Here is a 23,896-nt window from a genome sequence, read left to right on the forward strand (position 1 = left end):
TGCATGTGTCCTTTGTCCTTGCAGGCAGTTCCCTCTAAGCCCCACCTTGACTGGCAGACTCTGAGTGTTTGGTGGGAGGGATCGGATTGGCCCGTTCCCCTAAATCTAGCCATGTTTCCTCCTTTTTGTAGTCGTCCCGGAGTCCATACCTGTCTACACCAATTTTCTCACCTCGGCTGTGGACTAAAGAGGGAAATCTGAGTAACCTGAAGATTTCTCAGATGACAGATGGTCACAGTGTGATCCGTGCGTCTTTAGACTCAACGCCGGATTATGGAAGCAGACAGGAAGGGTCTATTTATACAAGACTACTCCTGTTGTGTAAGCATAATATCTGTATGGTATTGCACAGCTGCTTCCCTATGGACAACCAGTAATCAGGACACTTTGATGCATGCGCAGACTGACAATAATTGCTCAACTGTCGAAAAATCATGTTTCCATACATTTCTGAATTTATACCCTGTGGGGCAGAGTTGTCCATCCAGGGGGCTTGTCATCGAACCATTATCTTAAAATTATTGATGGTTTGAACCATCGATGGGCACACCTAGTACGGTGCCAGTTGGTGGTATCAGCAGATAGCATGGGAGCATTACAAGATCTAAACCTTTCTTATGCCATGAATTTCTCATTCTCTCCTCTGACTATGTACTGTAGTTCCTCTCAATGCATAGATCTACTATACTATATGCCAACTTACTATATGCCAACATTAAGGAGGCATACAGTTCATCATCTCTTCCTCCACTGGGTAGATCTGATCACAACATGGTACACATCCAACCGGTGTATGTGCCTATTGTTAACAGGCAGCCAGTGTCTACACGTACTGTGAAAAGATGGTCTGAGGAGTCAGAGGGAGGCCCCGAAGGACTGTTTTTGATTCTACTGCGTGGGATGTGTTCATAGACTCTCATGGGGAGGACATCAATGGTCTAACGGATTGTGTTACAGACTATATTAACTTTTGCGTGGAAAACACTGTGCCGGTAAAAACAGTACGGTGCTTCTCTAATAATAAACCCTGGATTAACCCTGGTATAAAGGCTCTTCTCAAAGATAAAAAGAGGGCTTTTAAGTCAGGCAATAAGGAGGAGCTGAGATCTGTGCAGAGGGAATTGAGGGTGACGTTTAGGGAGGGTAAGGTGAGCTATAGAAGGATGGAGGAGCAGCTCCAGCTTAAGAATGTCAGGGGAATCTGGAGTGATCTAAAAACCATTTCCGGGTTCAAAGATGTGGTATCACAGCCTAAGGAGTATTTTAAGTGGGTGAATGATCTGAACAATTTTTTCAACAGATTTGATCAGGCTGTCACTTCACCCCGGTAAACTGTCATCACCAACAGCGGTGTCCTCAATCACCCAAGACAGGGCATAGCTCTACTATCCCTATCGCCTCCACCCTGTCCTTTACAACAAATCAGGTGAGGAGAGAACTAAGTAGGTGTAATGTAAGGAAGGCTGAGGGTCCAGATGGTATCAGTTCACGAGCACTTAAGTCCTGTGCTGGGCAGCTGTTTGGGATAGTGGCAACCCTCTTTAATCTAAGTCTGGAGCAAAGGAGGGTACCAAAGCTGTGGAAAACCTCATGTGTGGTACCTGTGCCAAAGTCATCACGTCCCAAGGACTTCAATGACTATAGGCCGGTTGCGCTGACATCTCAGCTGATGAAGTCCTTGGAGAAGTTGGTCCTAGGCTATCTTCGACCCCTGGTGAGAACTTCTATGAACCCATTGCAGTTTGCTTATCAGCCGGGAATTGGTGTGGATGACGCTGTCATATATTTAATGCAGAGATCCCTGCCTCATCTGGAGAGGGCTGGGGCCACAGTGAGAATAATGTTCTTTGACTTCTCCAGTGCTTTTAACACCATCCAGCCCATGCTTCTGGGGGAAAAACTGGTCAACTCTGGGGTGGATCATCATCTAATCACCTGGATCCTGGATTACCTTACTAACCACCCACAGTATGTGAGGACCAGGGAGTGCCATTCTGATACTATTATTTGTAGTACAGGGGCACCTCAAGGAACGGTTTTGGCACCAGTTCTCTTTACCCTCTATACTGCAGATTTCACATATAATTCATCAACCTGTCATCTACAAAAGTTCTCTGATGACTCTGCTATTGTGGGCCTTATTGTAGATGACGAAGATAGGGAGTACAGAGAACTTGTGCAGAACTTTGCTACTTGGTGTCAGGGGAACCATCTTCAACTCAATACGAGGAAGACTAGGGAGTTGGTAGTTGATTTCAGGAAACGTCAGCATACCCCCCCAACTCCTGTGAGTATTCAGGGAATGGATATTGAGATCGTAAGAACTTACAAGTATCTGGGTTTTCATCTGAACAATACATTGGACTGGACTGATAATTATGCTGCTTTGTATAGGAAAGGGCAGAGTAGACTTTATCTGTTGAGGAGACTGAGATCCTTTGGAGTGCAGTGAGCGCTCCTGAAGACCTTCTTTGACTGTGTAGTGGCATCAGCCATATTCTACGGAGTGGTCTGCTGGGGCAGCAGTGTTTCAACAGCTGACAATAAGAGACTTAACAGGCTGGTAAGGAAGGCCAGTTCTGTCCTAGGAATGGCTTTGGATTCTGTAGAGATTGTGGGTGAGAGGAGAATGATCAGCAAGATAACATCATTATTGGATAATGCTTCACACCCTCTCAAAAATATTTTGACGGATCTGTGTAGCACTTTCAGTGATAGGTTGCTTCACCCTGGATGCTCAACGGAGAGGTACTGCAGGTCTTTTCTACCTGCTGCAATCAGAATGTACAACTGTCATGGTCTGTAGAGACCTACATGTTCTTAGATTCTAGATTTATATTGTTTGGACTTCTTATCTTATTTGCTATTTTCACCCTTATCTGTACTTGAACCTTGCTGTAACAATTGTAAATTTCTCCATTGTGAGACGAATAAATCAATTCTATCTATCTATCTATCTATCTATCTATCTATCTATCTATCTATCTGGTTTAAGGAAGCCTTGCACAGGTACACATACTGTACATACATACATACATACATACATACATACATACATACATACATACATACATACATACATACAGTGGGCCAAAAAAGTATTTACAGACCTTTTTAAGTGGGTCAACAATTTCCATCATAGGTACATAACCTCGGTTGCCAAATACAGTGGTCAAACATTTCCTGTTGTTCTTGACCAGGTTTGCACACACTGTAGCAGGTATTTTGGCCCACTATTCCATGCAGATCTTCTCTAGAGCTGTCATGTTTTTGGGGCTGTCGACGGCCAACATAGACTTTCAACTGCCTCCACAGATTTTCGATTGGATTGAGGTCTGGAGACTGGCTAGGCCACTCCAGGACCTTGAAATGCTTCTTGCGGAGCTAGTCCTTAGTTGCTTGGGCAGTGTGTTTGAGGTCATTGTCATGCTGGAAGCCACGTTCCATATTCAATGCTCTTACTGAAGGAAGGAGGTTTTTGGGTACTTATGTAGTATCTGGGCGTCCGATTTTGTGATTGTATGCCTTACCTTAAGGCATACAATCAGATGCGATGCGATTCGATGCGATTTTGCATAGGATTCAATGTTAAGAAGGTCCTGTTCATTTCCCCACTATCCAAGTGGGCATAGAGTTGATTTTATATAGCGTGGCGAGCGCAGCGAGCCACCGAGCCCGAAGCGTGCCCCGCGAGGGGACGCATATTTCTTAAAAAGTATTCTGTGTCCCCTCGCGGGGCTCGCCACGCTTCAGGCTCGGTGGCTCGCTACGCTCGCCACAGGTTTATATCCAACTCCATGCCCACTTGGATAGTGGGGAAAGGAAAAGGACCCCTTTTTCCCATTGAATTCTATGTTAAAAAGGACTCAGACCATTTTAACATTGAATCCTATGGAAAAATCTTGACCATCGCATACGATTTGGTCGCATGCGATCCGATCCGATTTCTAAATCGGACGCCCAGATACTACATACAGTAAGTACCGGTTTTTGCCCATAATCTCACAATACATGGCCCCAATCATCATCTCCTTAATACGGATCAGTCATCCTGTCACCTTTGCAGAAAAGCAGCCCCAAAGCTTGATGTTTCCACCACAATGCTTCACAGTGGGTACTCCACTCATCATTCTTCTCCCTCCAAACACAGTGAGTGGAGTTTATAACAAGTTATATTTTGCTCTCATCTGACCACATGACATTCTCCCAATCCTCTGGATCATCCATATGGTCACTGGCAAACTGTAGACAGGCCTGGACATGTGCTAGCTTAAGTAGGGGGACCTTTCGGGTGCTGCAGGATTTGAATCCATGATGATGTAGTGTGTTACTAATGGTAACCTTTGTGAATGTGATCCCAGCTCTCTTAAGGTCATTGACCAGGTCCCCACATTTAGTTCTGGGCCAATTTCTCACCATTGACCATGATCATTAATACCCCACGAAGTGAGATCTTGCATGGAGCCCCAGGTCGAGGAAGATTGTCAGTGATCTTGTATTTCTTCCATTGTTTTAGTTGATATTGTCGAGTCGCTCATCCCAGCTTTGTGCAGCTCTACAATTTTGTCCCTGGTGTCCTTAGACAGCTCTCTGGTCTTGGCCATGGTGGAGAGGTTGCAGTCTGACTGTTTAAGGGTGTGCACAGGTGTCTATTTATATACAGATAACCAGTTCAGACAGGTGCCCTTAATAAAGGTAACGAGTGGAGGATAGAAGAGCTTAAAGAAGAAGTAACACATCTGTGAGAACCTAAAAAAGAAACTTCGATCGGGGAAAATGCCATTTTACCTTCAGTAATTACAAGACCATGAATTACTGAGTGTTTTGTCCGCATTTAGCAGACAAAGACAACACTTTCCATGGAATAAAATATTTTCTTTATGTACAGGCCTAATTCTTTTCAGTGATTCTTTGTTTTCTCATCATACCAATCGCATAAAATAAATCTTTGGCTGAGTACATCAGACAAGCGCTGCATACAGGACACCATGCCGTGTCGCCTACCACCAACTGGTACCTTTGTCTAATATCTCACCTGTTCCACTATGTCAGTCACTGCTTGGGCAGCAGGCAGTTATTAGTCCAAAGTTGGAAGTCCCTCTATCACACTGCAGCCCCACTGTTGATACATAATGACCCACATTGGCAGGCTGGAGTTGGGGTAGTACCGGGACCTCTTATCCAATGGGGAAGCTTGCTCGGAGTGTATTTGGCAACTGCAAAACATCTGATTGAAGTTATCGTTGGCTGAGAAACATTTCACTTCTGCCACCGAAGGCAAAACCATCAAGCGTGAGCCATTGATGTTGGCTAAACCCTGATGGACAACCCTATTATGTGGAATTATAAATCAAGACATGGTTTATAAATTTAAAATAAGAGCATGCAACACAAATTAATTAACTAGTGATCTCCATTGAATTTTCCGATGTCCTGTGAGGAAGGTAATAGCAGCAGAAGCTCTGTGACCAACATGGAGGAAAGTGTTCAGTGCTTCTGAAGTTTTGTCCATAAATGGTGCTGGGGCAAGGTTCTCTGTTATTAGGTAAAAGGAAAAACTGTAGTTTTGAAATACTTCCATTATTTCAGTCATGTTTTGCTCAAAGCTTAATAACATAAAAAAAAAAAACTTTTTTCTTCTGTCGCCTGCTCGTAACGGTTAGCCCTGTCTTTTTGGTTTGTACATTCTGTTAAATTCAGGAAAGATGTTTGACTGAAAAGGCTGTAGATAACATCAGTCATACTCCCTCCGCCTATTATCAGCACAATGCTCCGCTTTCCGTTCTAGGAGAGGAATCCCTGCACCTCTACTTAGCAGCACCAATGACAATGGCGACTTTATCACTGCCCATACATTCCTGCTGGCTGCATCATTATTATGAGAATGGAAGAACTGGTTGTATTCTGGTCTTCAGAATACTGTATGGGTGTCTTCTTGCTGCTGGCTAGAATAAGGATATTAGAAGACTGTTATGAGCAATAGCTGGGAATGTAGAGACAGGACATGAGGTTTTCCGGCAGTGGTCTTAAACCTGTTAGCACATGCTTATACATTGCAGATAAGCCTACTTTATGGCAATTATACCTTTGTTTGCATGGCGCATCCTAATTATGGGGCTTATTCTGGTTCACTCCTTCTGGCAAATTCCTTCTTAGATGGACAAAACCATGTGCACTGCAGGGGGGCAGGTGTTACTTGTGCAGAGAGAGTTAGATTTGGGTGGGGTTTTACTTCTAAGTGAGATCTATGTTGCGGTGTAAAAATAAAGCAGTCTATTTTCTCACAGAAACAAAATAACTCAAATCTAATTCTCTCCGCACATTTTACATCTGCCCCACCTGCAGTGCACATGGTTTTGTCCAGAAGGAGTGAACCAGAATAACCCCCTATAACGGGAGCATCTTAGTACCACTACACTACATAAATATGCATGACTATAATAAAATATTGCTAGCCCAATAAAATAATATCACTCATACAGGTGAAATAATAAAAAAAAAAACATTCCACAAAGGTTCCTAGATACTGTATGGCTGCATATAAAAGAATGGATCATTTATTAGTTAGGTGCAGTTAAAATGTATTCAACATAAAATCCATAATATTGCAAATGTGCACAAAGACTCCATGAATAGGATTGTAAAGGGTCCGCATTGAGCTCAGTCCACAGAGTCATTTGTGGACCCAGTGGTAATCCCAGAAATAATTCCCAGCAATGGACTCCCGATTTCCGTCTTGAAGATTGAGCAAAGGTGTCTTTGCAATGATTGTGCGGTGGACGGTAGAGTAGGGTTTCTGATGCTGGAACAATCCAATATACTGGTCCAGATGAGTAGTCAGACAGGTCTAAAGTTAGTCCAGAGTCCAACAGGGTACTGACTTTTAAACATTCATTGCAAAGACTCCTTTGCTCAATCTTCAGGATAAACAGGCGTTTCTTCATAAATTGGTAATGTCAATCATCATCGCTGGGTTTTATTCCCGGATTACGGCTGGAACCACGTTGTCAGAGTTTAATTGTCACGCTTTGCAGTCCTATCTATGAGTGCCCTACACACAGCTAATGGATATTTGCCGTCTAGAAGAATGGATAACTTCTTATTTAGCTGTAGATAAAATATGTAACACAGTGTGTTTTGATTATTTTACCTGTATATGATGTGATTTTATTGGTCTTTAGTAATATTGTATTGTATTGACAAAATATCATGTTTAGCGCTTTCCATTCCACCTTCTCCTTGATGTCTGATGCCCTCTTTGAACTCGCTGCTTTAGAGACCGTGCCGTTTTGGTCTATTTTCTATCCAATGAAGAATTCCATTGTTTATATTTTTCTGACATTTACCTTTTGATCCTATAGTTCCTATTGATTCAACGCATGGACTTCAGATGCTCTATGTCTTTGTGGATATAAAGATTGACACATCACACTTTGTGGACACAATTCGTTTTAACTTTCCTCATGGCGCTTCCCTGGCTTTTGTCAGCACCATCCAGTTTGTGCCGTCTCTTCAGGTAACTATGAGTCTATGTTCTTCAGTATGTGTAAGATCCAAATGTTATTGACTCGTGAGCTGGGGGTCTCAGTCCCAAATACTGATCAGGGCAGCAGCAGCTGAGAGATAAAGGGCAGCTAAGGTCATAAACTGGGTACACACTGGGTGATATATCATGAATGATATGGACGATATAGTTACTGTATAAGGCAAATTGCTCAGTGTGTACCTACTATATTAACAATGCACACTCCCGCATATTAACAAACACCCCCCCCCCTGTAGTCTGTACATGCAGCCCATGTACGTAGTGGGGGGTGGATGACATCACTGAACATTATCGTGAATCGTGTGTGTGCACACTATATCATTCAACCATGGCACCGGCAATATAGTTAACAATATTGGTGTGTCTCGGCGATCGCTCATGTGACCAGCGCTCTGTAGAGTGAATAATAAGTATACATCTCCCTGTATATCTTAATGGAGGTTTTTGGAATTGTAGTAATGCAGTCAAAAGAATTTCCCCCCAGTACAGTATCACAATTCCAGGATTCAACTAAAGAGAGAATGTCTTACATAGTGTAATACTGTTTTAATCCACAAAAAGTCCAACACAAGAAATATTTAAAAAGATGACAAATTGGGAGCGCACAAACACAAAATATATTTTTAATCTTTATTCATCTTTGGGTACTGAAGAAACGGCCACAGAGATCCCACCCTAGCTGCATTGTATGCAAGATATACCCACCCCATTCCTATTTACATTATGGTCTTGTATGCAAACTCTGATGGTGGGGGGTAGATGCAGGTTTCTGGGTTATATTTTTTATCAAGAAACATGGGAGTAATGTAGAGTACACACCACGACGACCCGCTCACGATGCACATTGTGAGTGGGTCGTCAGTGTTTCTTCAGACCCGCTCACGATGATGCGGGGGGGCACGACCCGCTCACGATGTGCACCGTGAGCGGGTCCGATCCAATGGCGACCCGCTCCCGGCAGTATGGTCGTTATTCAGATCCTACCTGCAGCAGGTAGGATCTGAATAACGACCGACCCGCGGGACCATCGGATCGGTATCGGTCCACACCAGGACAGAAAAGGGCCCAATCACCACACAATCTACATCCAATTGGTCGGAATTGGATCTAGAAGGGATCGGGCCCTAGTCGTCCTGGTGTGTACCCAGCATAAGTGTCCAACAGCTGGTGATATTTCACTTCTGTAAGAAATATGTAGAAGATGAAAATAACCAGTTGATGGTATCGAGCATAAAGGACGCTTTTGTATGTAGCAGTACAGTGATCACCTAAAATAGCCTAAATACCTATAAAATTGCAAATACTGCTTCCTACTTTATACACCAAATAAGTGATATAGCTGGAACTTAATATGGTCCTCTGTAAGAATGTTCATAAAATAATACTTTAACTCCCTGTCAGTCATGGACAAAAGATTTTGGGCAAAGAGTAAATTTTGACAAACTCCAAAATACACGACCACCAGAACAAATGAGCTGAGCACCCAAGCGCTCCAACTCCCAAATAGACTGCCCGAACTTGCCCAAGCATCCGAATACCCAAGCGTCAGAACGCAGAGGAATACCCGAGCCCCTCAACTTCCAAATGCCTGCTAGAGCACACCCGAGCGGCAGAACCACCCAAGCGCCCCCAACTCCTGAACGAGCCCAAGTACCCGGATGCCCCCCCGAATATGCGAACGCGCCCAAGGTGGAAATAGTCACTGTTGATTTCTGGCTTTTAGGGATAATTGGAAAACCCCTTGGCGATCAATTAGCTGTGGTAAATCAATGCAAGTAATTGAATATTCCTGTCTCCATTAATAAGTGTGTCTTCTAAAAATGGTGACCTTTCTCTGTCTCTCTGAGTTTGCATTATTTTAAACTGAATACACCAAGCCAAATCTTGTTTATTGATCATTAGGGGTTGGAGCTAAAGTTTGTTTATGTTGGGTTCATCTGTATTTGCTGTATTCTAGATAAAGCTACTGTAGTTTTGTCTTCCAAATTAATTGCAAAAAGGGATTTGTGTATATGGGTGCTTAGGTGATAAAAACAAATAGAGATCCAGTACATACACACTTTAAGGAATCCACCTGTTTGATTCAGGGTCTGATTTCAAGACCTTAACCTGACCCAGCATCACCTACAGCCAGGACAATGAACTCCTTACTGAACCAATCTCTGTACCAGAGCCATGGTTCCTCAATCCTGTGCATTCCCTATGATCCCATAGGATTGAGGAACCATGGCTCTGGTACAGAGATTGGTTCAGTAAGGAGTTCATTGTCCTGGCTGTAGGTGATGCTGGGTCAGGTTAAGGTCTTGAAATCAGACCCTGAATCAAACAGGTGGATTCCTTAAAGTGTGTATGTACTGGATCTCTATTTGTTTTGATCACCTAAGCGCCCATATACACAAATCCCTTTTTGCAATTTACTAGATTTTAGGCCTGTGGTGAAGGTCTTGTGTGTGAGGTGTGGGCTGCACTGGTGTAATATCAGCGCCGTCTTTGAACCAAACCATTGAACCATTCTTCCAAATTAAGCAAGGTCACCTTGTGGTTCAGGGCAGCCAGAAGATGATACATTGAAGACAAGCCAAGGCCAATCACAGGAGCATGTAGGAGAGGTCAGTAACGGAGATCAGGCAGAACTTGTGCAATATCCGGAAAGCAGGATCTACTGTAACTTGGCTGTGGCTAAAAAGTGGGAAGAGCATCGGGACTTCCCAGAAAGTTCAAGTGTGTCCAAAATAAAGATCCAAACAAATAAATGCAGGGCTGTGACGCATGCTTCGAATACTTGCATTCTTTATACCCCTTTTACACTTGCAAGCCGGGTCGCAACCCGGGTTCTAAATTCCGGGTGCGACTTGGCTTGCAAGTGCTTTCACACTGGCCACCTGACCCGGAATGAAGTTGGGCGGGTAGTGTTTCACAGCCATTTTTATACTGGAATAATAATACAAACACAAGGTCAGTAGGTTACAAAAAAAAAAAAACAACAACAAGCTGGCCCTTGTGTGAGGGATGTGGATTGAAAGATCTTCAGTGTCTAGGTCAGGGATGGGGAACCTTCGGCCCTCCTGCTGTTGTTGAACTTCACATCCCAGCATGCCCTGCAACGGTTTTAGCATGGCCAAATAGCAAGTATGTTGCAAGGCATGCTGGGATGTGTAGTTCAACAGCTTGAGGGCTGACTGTTCCCCATCCATGGGCGAGGTATATAGTCAATAGGTTGACATGCAGTAGGTGGATGCAGACTTAAGGTCGACACAGATGAAATGTCGATATGCAATATGTTGACAGCGTCAAAAGGTTGCACAGTAAAATGTCAACATTGAAAAGGCCGACATGAGTATTCATGGTTTTTGGTTTATTTTTGGAGTCCATTATGACATACTGTAGACCCACAATAAGTGTAGCGTGTACCCTTGCATGGCTCGGCACATGTTACCATTCCCATTTGTAGTCCACGTGGGATGGTGGAGTCCCAAAAATTCAGGAACATTTTTTCAAAAACTCGTGTCAACCTTTTCATGTGTGGATCATTGTTATGTCAACTTATCGCATGTCGACCTAATAACACTGTAGACCTTTCAACTGCTTCTCCAATGTGAGATGTCGCAGTCAATGGGTCTTTTCCAAAAATTCTTCAAAAACAAAAGTTTAATGGGAAAAAACAAGGGAGAGATGGCGCTGTTCTTGTAACCTGTAATTATTTTGCATGTGAGTCTAATCAGCTGTGGCAGAAACAAGTCCCGCTTTTGTAAAGCATAAATATGCAATTTCATTCAAATACGAAATAGACTAATAAAGAACCTTACATATGAATGAACACAATGGAATGTACTTGTCAACAATAGAATAAAATTGCTGCTGGGCACTGGAACAGATTTCTGAAGGGACATTTCTTCAAATATGGGTTTCCAGCTCTGAATTACGTTAAAGATAGTATTAGTTCATAACTAGGTGTGATGGAGAATAAAGGCAAATAATTGCCAGTTGTAGCCGCAAATATTACAATACGGTTTGATTTTCTAAACATAAATGTATTAGGCACAGTTTGTAATCCAGTCACGTCGGGTGCATAGGGGGGTATACCATTAACCCCCCTTTTTAAAATACCTGGAGTGAAAATTAAGTGTTTCAGTATTTTACCCAAAGTTTTGGCAATTTTTTTTTTTTTTAAACCTGGCTATCCTATTGGATCGCTCAATAAAAAGCCCTGCTGCGCATAAAAAGACACAGCTTCAGATAAACCTGTGTGTTTGCACTCAGCCGCAGAGGCTGCTTATGGGGAATTTGCTTCACCGAAACATATCCCAATAAGCTACGGATCATGCCGGCTTATCAAGGATAATTAGATAGCCCAGAGCGAGCCTATTACCCATGATCATCGATCACGAGTAATAGTATATCTCCTTTAGCCTTTCCAAGTGGGGAGTTACGAAATGGTGAAGTACACAGTGTGCCCCAAAGAGACTGCTCTCAGGATGAGGAAAGAGGACCAGTTGGTATCCGAATCTGGTGGCGTATTATGTGTTCTGTTGGATAGATGTTCCACTAATAATGAAAGAGCATGGACGTGGCCCGCACAGGCCTGTAGAAGGACTCGCACTGCTGTGAATCCAGTACACTTAATATTATTTATTCACTCCAATAAAACAGCCTTCCCTAAAGCCTGCAATGACCAAATCCAATGGCCGCTACACTCTGCTTGTTCTTCTAGACCTTGAGCTCTCTGCTTTTTAACACTGCGGCCCACCCCCCTCTCCTGCAAATCCTTCACTCCATTAGCCTGCATGATCCTGACCCTCCTACCTCTTGGCAGGTCCTTCCGCCTTCTCTTCTGACTCCACTTCCACATACTTCCCCTACAAGAAGGTGTCATTCTGTTTTTGGACCACTTCTTTTCTCGCTCTATATAGGTGAGCACTCGGGTGGCCAATCCTGAGATCAGGATCTGTGGGGGAGCCCAGGGTTTGACCCTAAAATTGCCGGGCTTTGAATCCCATGGTTTTGGGATTAGACTGCATGCAAAATCACCCCAGGATATCCCATCCATTCCCCCCCCCCCCCCCCCCCACAAAAAAAATTTCACCCAAGACATGAACCCCATAGTGTTAGGGACCTCCTCGATAGGTGGACCGGTTCATCTCTTTGGGAAAATGTATGCTAACGACCTCCTAATTAAATCTAAAAAGGAATATATGTTGGCAGTAATGAGTGCATAGTACACCAGCAAAGCCCCTCTGTTTTAGTTGTTGCCAAATTAACCCTGATTGCGCCTAAGTGGAAATAGGTCCCAAAAAATTGCCCAGGTCCAGTGAACTATGAAACCGATACAGGTAGCAATCAGGGTTTAACTTGGGAAGGACCTTAGTGAGGCTAGGGTTTAACTTGGGAAGGACCTTAGTGAGGCTAGAGTGTAAACAGGTGACTTGCAGTATAAACAGGTTATCCATCCCTAGCCCCATCCCAAGCATAGGGAGAGCCAGATCACTGAAGATGTCATCTCCAAGCACCTTCATAGGGGAGAAGACTGTACATCGGTGCAGTATAAACACACCTACCTGGGTTGTAAACAGGGTCATACACAATATTAAGGTGGAAAAGGGGTATGGATAGGGTTTGTAGGTAATCAGATTAGTGCATATGCAATGGACCCATGGGTTGAGTGAAAATCTTGCAGGGCGCTGTTTAACAATTATTGACCGTATTGGCAATTGACCTGCAGCAACATGGAAATAGAGGGGAGGATATTGTTATTTGAACTGTCCATGCTCTCCACAAAAAAGGCTGCTTTCTGCTTTGTATTTGATGTACTAGAGCAATGGTTTCCAACCCTGGTCCTCAAGTACCCCCAACAGTGCACGTTTTCCAGGTCTCCACACAGAATCACAGGTGACATAATTAGCTCCACCTGTGGATCTTTTAAAATCTGTCTGAATAATGAGTGCACCTGCTGGTGACCTGGAAAACGTGCACTGTTGTGGGTACTTGAGGACCAGGGTTGGGAACCACTGTACTAGAGCAGTAATTCTCAACCTGGAGTACTAGTATCTCCAGGGGTACTTGCTGTAATGTCCAGGGAAAATGTTTCTGTAATGGTGGTGATTGAGATCTCTAGTTGTGTATCACTATAGATCCCTAATAACAAAATGACCGTACATGAAAGTGTATGAGGACTACAGTTTTACGGTTTCACATTTTTCATAAATTGTAATTAGTGATCAATAATATTTTACTAATCATTTAATTATCATTTTAATAAAATCGTGTTTATAGCGCATTTATTGCCTTTATATATAGATACTGTATGCATAAACAGTAATTCTGTCCATTACAAACGTTTTAATTGTTGGGTCACAGAATAACACAAATGGGCTGCCAGGGGGTTTTCCCAGTTGGAAAACAATTGAGATCCACTGTCAGCGATAAATATTAAACAAATACAACTGTTTACCGAATGGATGTAGGAGAACGTATACATTTAATTAAATCTAACCTATTTTCAAGGACACAATTCTCCCACATTGTTCAAAGAATTCCGTTACAAACTTTATTGAAAAAAGCATTGTTGCGTCTCCTAGTCTTGAAAAAAGTGGCTTAATCTACTGTTGATATTAAGAATCAAGGAATGTAGACAGCTTATATAGAACTCCCAGACCAACTGCACATTATAACCGGTTTGTAATTGACATTTTGTAAACGTGTCGGACCATGCTTAACCCATGTGCTGGGAAAAAAGCATTTTCTCTGCAAATATTTACAGCGGGGCTTCGGTTTGTGGCAGGCCGTGGGTTAAAGCACACGCTGCAATATAGATACTGTTCAGAGACATGAAGGAGAGAACATACAGACCTTCACATCTGAGCTTGCCAGCAGTCAGCATTTAGTGATTAATGTGCTAGTGAAGAATATTTGTTCAAGTCTTTGGAGGCAGCTGAAAACCAAATAAAAGGGCTAAAGAAAGACATAAACAAATGACCTTGGATGCGGTTAGGGCCAAGGCGGATAAGCCTACAGCACACAACATCTTATGGCCTGATCCTGTACTTACCTGAAAGGAGGAGGCTTTTGACACCAAAAAAAGTTTTAATAGCTCTGTGCTGTTTAGTAAATAAAGCCCTTGATCTCCAGGTATAAAAGCTAATTTATCAAATCAAGCCTTTTCCAGGGATCCAGTCTTCTTCATCAGACGAGGTGTCCACTTTGATATACCACAGAACAAATCAAACAGCCACATGGTCTATCATATCACAAAGGTCAGACATTTCCTCTATTTTTTATTGTATATCAAGAGAAATAATCAGTCCTATGCAAGGCGTTTGTCACTAAGACCAGTAGAAGAAAAATCGCCTGTAGAAAATACGACCTTTCCCGGTGGTTATTGCAAAATTACAAGAGAGCGGGGGAAAAAAAGAGAAAAGATCCTTAAGTGAAGGAGAACAGTTAGAGGCGGCTTTTCTACCAAAGTGTTATTAAGGAGTTAGACAATTTAATATAAAATATCCTGATGGTCCATAAAACAGATATATAAAAGGAAACCAAAGTTATATTTGACCTCCTACTCAGAAAATTCAGGACCAAATCTGTCTTGGGACAAGAGCTTTCCCGACAGCATTGAAGTGGCATCTCGTCAGAACGGACGTGACTTTAAAAGCAGTTGGAACCATTTTACTGAAAACGTCTGTGGATTGTCGAGATCAGGGCCAGATCTTAACAATTTGTGGCTGTTTTCTCGGACGAGTCTACTTTTCGCAGATCGGTAGGCAGGACATTGAATCCCACCTGCCAATAAACAGGTGAGCAGACCAAAAATAGGAAAGGCTCCTGACTGTCAGTATGTCCCTATATTTGGGAGCCTGGCCCATTTTCGGTCCACTTGCCGAGATTGAATACCTAGAATTTACCTGAAATTCACTAAAACAAAGTGTACTTTGTTTTAGTGAATCATTAAGTGACCAAATCGGGCAGAAGAATTGACAGAGGCATTGCCTCCTCAATGACATGAAAACTGTAGGGGGAAAATGGAGAAAAAAAAAAACTAAAACCAGTATATGGTTAAGAATTGTTGTTCTGTGACCTGGACTTTGATATCCCCAATTTTCTCTTTTTACAACTTTATACAACAAGTGTCAATTGGGTTCCCAACACAGTAATTCTATTGTTGCTCTGATCAGGTGCAAGTCTCACATTTCTTCTCACATTCACATGCCGACATTTCTGTAAAGTCTACTTTGACCACTAAAGCTGATGCTTTTAAGAGCGATAATGAGCAACCAGAACAATTGAATCACACCATTGGGTGCCCATTTTAATATTGCCATGCTCAAAACATTTACATCTACCCCCATCCCCCCAAGAGTAAACGGGTTGGGATCGTTTGGTCTACAGCATTAGGTCGACACAAGCATTAGGTCGACCGTGTCTACGTAGACAGACAAAAGGTCGACATGGGGTTTTTCGCTGTTTTTTTTTACCCGAATGTCGACACAGTCGACATGGACACAGTTTCCAGTGCACCGCATCCACTTGCATCGCTCGTGATGCTTCGGGCATGGTGCCTCGCTGCACTTGGCACACTATTTCATTATGCCACCACGCCCTAGTGGATGGTAGGGCATGAAATACCACCTGTCAGCACATTGCTCAAAAAAACTGTGAAAAAACCACATATCGACCTTTTCACTGTCGACCTAATGCTTGTGTCGACCTAGACCCATGTCGACCTAACTGTGTCGACCCAATGCTCGTCGACCAACGTGCTGTAGACCAAATGACCGCATCCCGAGTAAACCTGCTTTCAGATTCATCGATACGTCCAGAACCGTTGATCATGGATCCGTTGGAGAAATTACTCATCTTAAAAAGTCCCTGATTACTATTTGCAACTTGTTAAATATTCCCCGACCTAGGAGTTAGGGGATCAGGAAATTGTGACAATCCATTGCAGATGTATGGGAGCCATTAGTTTGCGCATATTAAAAATATATTTTATTTTATTTTTAGCTTTAATGCAAAAGGTAATTTCAAGTCGTAAGACTAAACTGCTTACCTGTTGTGATCTACACAATAGCGAAGAGCCAGTTGCAGGCACTTTATTTTATATGCAGCATCATCTGGTGACTATTCATTGTTTGAAGTATCTTTTGATTTTTATATAGTTCCATTATTGACTATTAAATGCACATTTCTAGCCGCCCCCTTGTGACTAATAGGCCCTAGTCATCACCCGTTTCATTTTTGCCATCCATATTTAAAGTTTTCCTATTTCTGCATCAGGGACTGGGCATGATCGAAGCAGGCCGCTTATTTCTATATGAATTAATCTCACCTTGGCCAAAGGAAATTGGTTTCACAGTTTGTGGAAGGGGTCCGGTATTTAATCCCTGGTGGTTGTGCTCTGTTTGCAGAGTATAGAATAAGGACATTGCGATCATTCTGTTGTTTATTTCTCTGTCTTCAACCATCTGCTTTAAAATGGATGTTGACAAATTCTATCCACTGAACAGTAATCGCTCCAACCTCACTCTATAACTCTTTCATTTTTCATACTGCAGACGAGAGAGAAGAGGCAATTGTTTACTCGTTTAATCACAAAGGGAGAACCGAATCCTTTGATCTCTCATTATGCCATCCCACACGCCGAATCCAGGCCCGGATAAAAGGCGCGTAGAAGTCCCTGGTCTCTGCCACTTTTAGAAAATTAGCAGTCCCTTTGGAACAATTAATGGGATCCTGGAGAAAATGGGCCCAATCATGACAGGATTTCCCTCTCCTATCAATCCTAGTCTAACTGTTTATTCAGTTTTCTCTGTCTTTTCCACTTCATCCTCCTCTAGCTCCAAATAATCATCTGGCTGTAGGGACATGTATTATAGGAGCTTCATCATGACTACGCGCTGCAGCCCTCGGACAGACTATATCTTCCCAAACTCGCTGCCTCCATTATTCTTTTATTTTGTCCTCTGAAATCAACGAATGAGTCCTATTATCTGTTTTGAACAGCAATTGCAGAACTATCACAACAGAGTGATGGATGCTTCTTAAATTCTCAGGGCTACAGTGCGGATCAGCGATGATTAGGTGGGAGAAATTGGGCAGGGTTTAGGGGTCAGAGTTAAATTTAGAAATATATTCAATTATTTTTTATCTTTTTTTTTTTTTTTTTTGTCTGGATAAATATAATCCCTGTATAAGCTCCAGGAGAGACATACAGAGTGTTTATCTATTAGCAAGGTATATTCAACTAAAGTGTTGGCGATAGGAAAAGAAAATGTGTTTCAGGCTTGGTGGCATTTTATTTCTCACGTCTACAGACCAGTGGTAAGTATATGGGAATGTATCTTACATAATGGTTGGTAGAGCATGTTATTCAAGCGTGTACAGGAGAAGTAGCCTGTTTGTGGACCGAAACGGCATTTACGAGAATGCGGCCTATTTATCCACAAGGAATTGTTAACCTGAACTCTAATAAATATTGGTGTTGCTCACATAATGACTAGCAGGTCCTGAAGTGCCTTAGTGATGTCAGTAGATTCTACTGAATTTCTAGAGCCAGGTTTGCTGAATGTTACTGAATACTTCAAAATGGCTGCCCCCATTGCTTGTAGTTAAAAAAAAATTATTGATTAATATTCCTGCCCCAAGGCCACTTTTCTATGCTACTTCAACAGATCGGTCTCTATATGATTACCTTTACTTGTCTTGCTGCATGCTATTTGTATAGCATGAATGTAAAAAAAAAATAATAATAATTAATACTTTATATAATCTATATATGTCTAGTGTCCTTGTGACTCCGAAACACTGCCATCTGTTGGCAGCAAGAGAAACTACATCTACTAGCTTTGGAAGCGTTTGCTTCGAGCGGCTTACTAGTAGTCCATAACTACACATATTAGGGATGCATTCTGAATCCCAGATGCTGGCATACAGAATAGACACCAGTAACCAATGGGGTTAGGTTTAGGCACTAGTGGGTGACTATAGGGTTAGGTTGTGGGTGAGGTTAGGCTGCGGGGAGGGATGGATAGGATGAGGCACTTAGGAGGCGGGGTTAGGGTCAGGCACTTTGGTATGGGGTTTAGGCATTAGCAGGGATTCTGTATTCTGACCGCTGGTCACCTGTATGTATCCCTAATAATAATAATAATAGAATACATCAGGGTTGCCGACCCTTCCGGAATTTCTGGGAGTCTCCCGAAAATCGGGTCCCCCTCCCGGCCCCCCGGAAGGGTGGGCAACCCTCCCGGATTCAGGGGGGACGCCCGCTGTCCCCCGGATCACGGCATTAAAATGCTGCAATCCTCGGGTCTCAGAGGAGGGGGTGGAGCTAAAATGACACAATCACGTCATTTTAGCCCCGCCCCCTCCACAGAGATCCCTGAATTCGATGGTTTGCCAGCATGGGGTGGGGCTTAGTGATGTCACTCTTAAGCCCCCCCCCCCCCCCCCCCGAGCGGCTACTGAAACTCTCCTCTCCAGGCTTCTCCCGGAGAGGAGAATAAAAAAGTCGGCAATCCTGGAATACATTATATACATATTAAAAAGTAAGGAAAAAATAAAATGCCTTTAGAATAGCCACAGCCCAAGTGACAGCACCACATCTGGTAACAAGTGCACTGTAATGTAATTCAGTGTATCATGACTGCAAAACTTACCTTTGTTTATCAGCACATTTGCCACTCCTAGCGCAGCACTGTGACCTTCAGATACTTACAGTAGATCTATATATATATATCTAAATATACACAAGGGAATGACCCTGGAGTACTATTTTAACCCCTTCCCGACATTTGACGTATATATACGTCATGGCCGGGAAGTACTTCCCGACACATGACGTATATATACGTCATGACTTCTAACTGTCACTGCGTCTAGAGACGCAGTGACAGAGGGACGATGTCTGCTGTCCCTGACAGCAGACATGTCCCTGCATGCCCAGGGGGGGCTGCGATGCAGCCCCCCCCGTCGGCGATCGCTGTGATTGGCTGTTCAGTGTGAACAGCCAATTACAGCGTTTTCTGTGTCACCGGCGAATAACGTTCGCCGGTGACACGGGATCGGAGGTGATTGGTGCTGTAAAATACAGCACCAATCACCGCGGGGTGTAAGGGTGACACTGGTGTCACCCCACCTCACCCCGCCCGCCCCCAAAGGCCGTGATTGGTCCGTCGGACCGACGGACCAATCACAGCCATGGAGGGGGGTTTAAACTAACGGGGACTACACTGCAGACGCCATTCCGGTCTGGAATAGCGTGCAGTGCGGTCACCGTGCCCAGCTGTCGCCATTTACTGACCAGAACCTTGCTCAATACTTACCTGATCACTGCTTGGGATCTTGCTTCATCTTGTGACATCCTGTGCTGTGTTGTGCTGTGTTGTGCTGCTGCAGTGTCATCGAGTTAGAGAGAGAGATAGAGAGAGAGAGATAGAGAGGCCTAGTGACAGAGAGTGCTATATTTTGTGCTGCTGCAGTGTAATAGAGTTATAGATAGAGAGAGATAGAGAGAGATAGAGAGATAGTGACAGATCGTGCTATATATTTTTTATATAACTGACTGCTGCCCCCCCTTTTGTGCTGATCAGTATAAATTAACTGATCAGCAACTTTTTGGGGGCGCAGGTTTTTTTTTATATATATATATACACCTGTCACTGCTGCTGCTGCAGTGTCATAGAGTGTTAGATAGTGAGAGATAGAGAGATAGAGAGAGATAGTGACAGAGAGTGATAGAGAGTGCTAAATTTTGTGTCTGCTGCCCCCGCCTTTTGTGCTGATCACTATATCTGAGGTGATCAGCAACTTTTTGGGGGTGCAGAGGTTTTTTTTTTATATATATACCTGCCAGTTGCACTGTCAGTTGCACCAAAGGTTGTGCACCTGCTGCCCCTCACTGGTAATCAGTGTCGCATCACTGATCACCTTTTTTTTTTTTTTTGTGTGTGCTGTGGGGTCTTTTTTTAATTTTTTTTTTACACACACTGTGATTTTGGGGGTGTCCTGTGGCCGCTGTGCGCTGATCAGTGACGTACATCACTGATCATCTTTTTCGGCACAGGGTTGATCTATTTTTTTTTTTTTTTTGATCAAATTCCTGTTGCCTTTGAGCGCTGTTCAGTGACGGACGTTACTGACCAACATCTGTGCTCAATTTTTGGCGCAGGACCTTTTTTTTTTTTTTAACCCCTTCAATTTTTTTTTTTTAACCCCTTCAATTTATTTTTTTTTAACCCCTTCATTTTTTTTTTTTTGTATAAAGTATTTTTTTTTTCTGCACTACATACACACTACATACCCCCCTGGTTGAAATAAAGTTTGTACCCCCCCCTACACTATACACGTGTTGAAACATTTCACTACCAGTAACACAAAAATAAAAATGTCATCCCAAATGTCATCCCAAATGTCATCCCAAATGTCATCCCAGTCATCCAGAAGAATGTATTCAGTGGAGGAGGCATATGCCATGCTTGCTTCTGACTCTGACACAGCCAGTGATGCAAGCGGGGAATTTGAAGGATTCGCCTTAAGCTCCTCTTCCTCCTCTGGTGATGAGGGACCCCCTCAAAGACGCCCCCGTAGAGCAGCTGAGACCCCCCCCCCCCAATAATTGATCTCGTATGGACCCCACCACCAGACAATTTTGAACCCCAGGTTCCTGAGTTTTTGGCCATGCCAGGAATCCAATTTGATTCCACAGGTCTCAGAGAAATTGACTTTTTCAAATTATTTTTCTCTGATGATTTTATAAATTTAATGGTGGACCAAACTAATTTATATGCCCAGCAGTTTATTGCTCAAAACCCCACGTCATCATTTGCTAGGTGGACCCCTGTAGATGCAGTAGAGATGATGACGTTTTGGGGTCTGGTGTTTCATATGGGCATAGTAAAAAAGCCAGAAATTAGGCAATATTGGAGTACAGATGTTCTGTACAGCACCCCATTTTACCGTATGGCCATGCCCCGGGCTCGATTTGAGACGATCCTTAAATTTTTGCATTACAACGATAATGCACAGTGCCCACCCAGAGATGATCCCACCTTTGACCGGCTATTCAAAGTCAGGCCGGTCATTGATCATTTCAGTGCCAAATTTGAAGACATGTACATCCCAGATAAATTCATTTGCATAGACGAGTCCCTTATACATTTTAAAGGAAGGGTTAAATTCCGCCAGTACCTTCCCAGTAAGAGGGCAAGGTATGGCATAAAAATGTATAAGCTGTGTGAAAGCACCTCAGGGTACACTCACAGGTTTAGGGTATATGAAGGGAATGATTCAAGAATTGAACCGCCAGAATGCCCCCCCTCCCTCGTAGGTGTTAGTGGAAAAATTGTCTGGGATTTAGTGCACCCCTTCCTGGATAAAGGTTATCACCTCTATGTGGATAACTTTTACACCAGCATCCCCCTGTTTAAGGCCCTTGGTTCAAGAGGTACAGCAGCTTGCGGTACTGTGCGCAAGAACCAAAGAGGCCTCCCAAAAACGCACATTGCCCAAGTAATGAGAAGGGGTGAAAGCAGGGGAATATGCACCGAAAATATGTTGTTGGTCAAATATAAGGACAAGAGGGATGTCCTTATACTGACAACAATTCACGGAGACAGTACCACCTCCGTCCCTGTACGAGGTACCAGTACCCACACCTCAAAACCTAATTGTATCCTGGATTACAATAGGTACATGGGCGGAGTGGATCTTTCAGATCAGGTACTGAAGCCGTACAGTGCCCTGCGGAAAACAAAAATCTGGTACAAGAAGCTGGCCGTGTATATCATCCAGATGGCACTGTATAACGCTTACGTGCTATTCCGTTCTACCGGCCAGAGGGGGACATTTATGCACTTTCAAGAGGAAGTCATAAAGGGCCTAGTATTTGGGAACCAGCAGGCAGAGGGCCCCAGTACTTCTAGTACTGGCCCCCGTATTGTACCAGGGCAGCATTTTCCGAACGAAATCCCCTCCACTGCAAGAAAGGGCAGGACACAAAAAAGGTGCAAAGTTTGCTATAAAAAGGGAATAAGAAAGGAAACTATTTTCCACTGTGAAACTTGCCCCGACAAACCCGGCCTATGTATAAAGGAGTGTTTTTAAATATACCACACATCTATGGATTATTAGGTTCATCATTTCACCGTGCTTCGGGGGTCTTGCTAATGCCACATAGCACCCACCAACATTCCACCAGAATCTGAGCTGCAAAATCCAAAAATCACTCCTTCCCTTCTGAGTCCTGCCATGCACCCAACTGGTATTTTTTGGTCACATGTGAGGCATTGCCGTACTCGGGAGAAATTGGGGCACAGATTTTGGGGTGCTTTTTCTCCTTCATACCTTCTGAAAATGAAAAATTTTGAGCCAGAACTGCATTTTTGTGTAAAAAAAATGTAATTTTTCATTTTCACTGCCCAGTTGTATCAAAATTGGTGAAACCCCTGGGGGTTTGAAATGTACACTATACCCCTAGATGAATTCCCTGAGGGGTGTAGTTTGCAAAATGGGGTCACTTGTGGGGGGGTTCCACTGTATTGGTGCTTTGGGGGTCTTGCTAATGCGACATAGCACCCACCATCATTCCACCAGAATTTGTGCTGCAAAATCCAAATATCACTCCTTCCCTTCTGAGTCCTGCCACTTTTTGGTCACACATGAGGCATTGCCGTACTCGGGAGAAATTGGGGCACATATTTTGGGGTGCTTTGTCTCCTTCATTCCTTCTGAAAATGAAAAATTTTGAGCCAGAACTGCATTTTTGTGTAAAAAAATGTAATTTTTCATTTTCACTGCCCACTTGTATCAAAATTGGTGAAACCCCTGGGGGTTTGAAATGTACACTATACCCCTAGATCCATTCCCTGAGGGGTGTAGTTTGCAAAATGGGGTGACTTGTGGGGGGGTTCCACTGTATTGGTGCAACATAGCACCCACCATTCATTCCACCAAAATCTGTGCTGCAAAATCCAAAAATCACTCCTTCCCTTCTGAGTCCTGCCATGCACCCAACTGGTATTTTTTGGTCACATGTGAGGCATTGCCGTACTCGGGAGAAATTGGGGCACAGATTTTGGGGTGCTTTTTCTCCTTCATACCTTCTGAAAATGAAAAATTTTGAGCCAGAACTGCATTTTTGTGTAAAAAAATGTAATTTTTCATTTTCACTGCCCACTTGTATCAAAATTGGTGAAACCCCTGGGGGTTTGAAATGTACACTATACCCCTAGATCAATTCCCTGAGGGGTGTAGTTTGCAAAATGGGGTGACTTGTGGGGGGGTTCCACTGTATTGGTGCAACATAGCACCCACCATTCATTCCACCAAAATCTGTGCTGCAAAATCCAAAAATCACTC

At 43.2% G+C, this 23,896-nt stretch overlaps 1 protein-coding gene across 3 annotated transcripts in view; it reads left to right on the forward strand.

Moving 5' to 3' along the window:
• The window catches only part of DPH1 (diphthamide biosynthesis 1), a 254,708-nt gene that overhangs the window by 168,935 nt on the left and 61,877 nt on the right, over positions 1 to 23,896 (forward strand). For all 3 annotated transcript variants that reach the window (XM_083172139.1, XM_083172141.1, XM_083172140.1), the window contains exon 5: positions 7,362 to 7,516. In XM_083172139.1, coding sequence (XP_083028265.1) covers positions 7,362 to 7,516 — 155 coding nt within the window. The remainder of the gene's footprint in view (positions 1 to 7,361; positions 7,517 to 23,896) is intronic.

The sequence above is a fragment of the Crinia signifera genome, chromosome 2, assembly GCF_055691185.1.
Source record: "Crinia signifera chromosome 2, ASM5569118v1, whole genome shotgun sequence".
Taxonomy (NCBI): domain Eukaryota; kingdom Metazoa; phylum Chordata; class Amphibia; order Anura; family Myobatrachidae; genus Crinia; species Crinia signifera.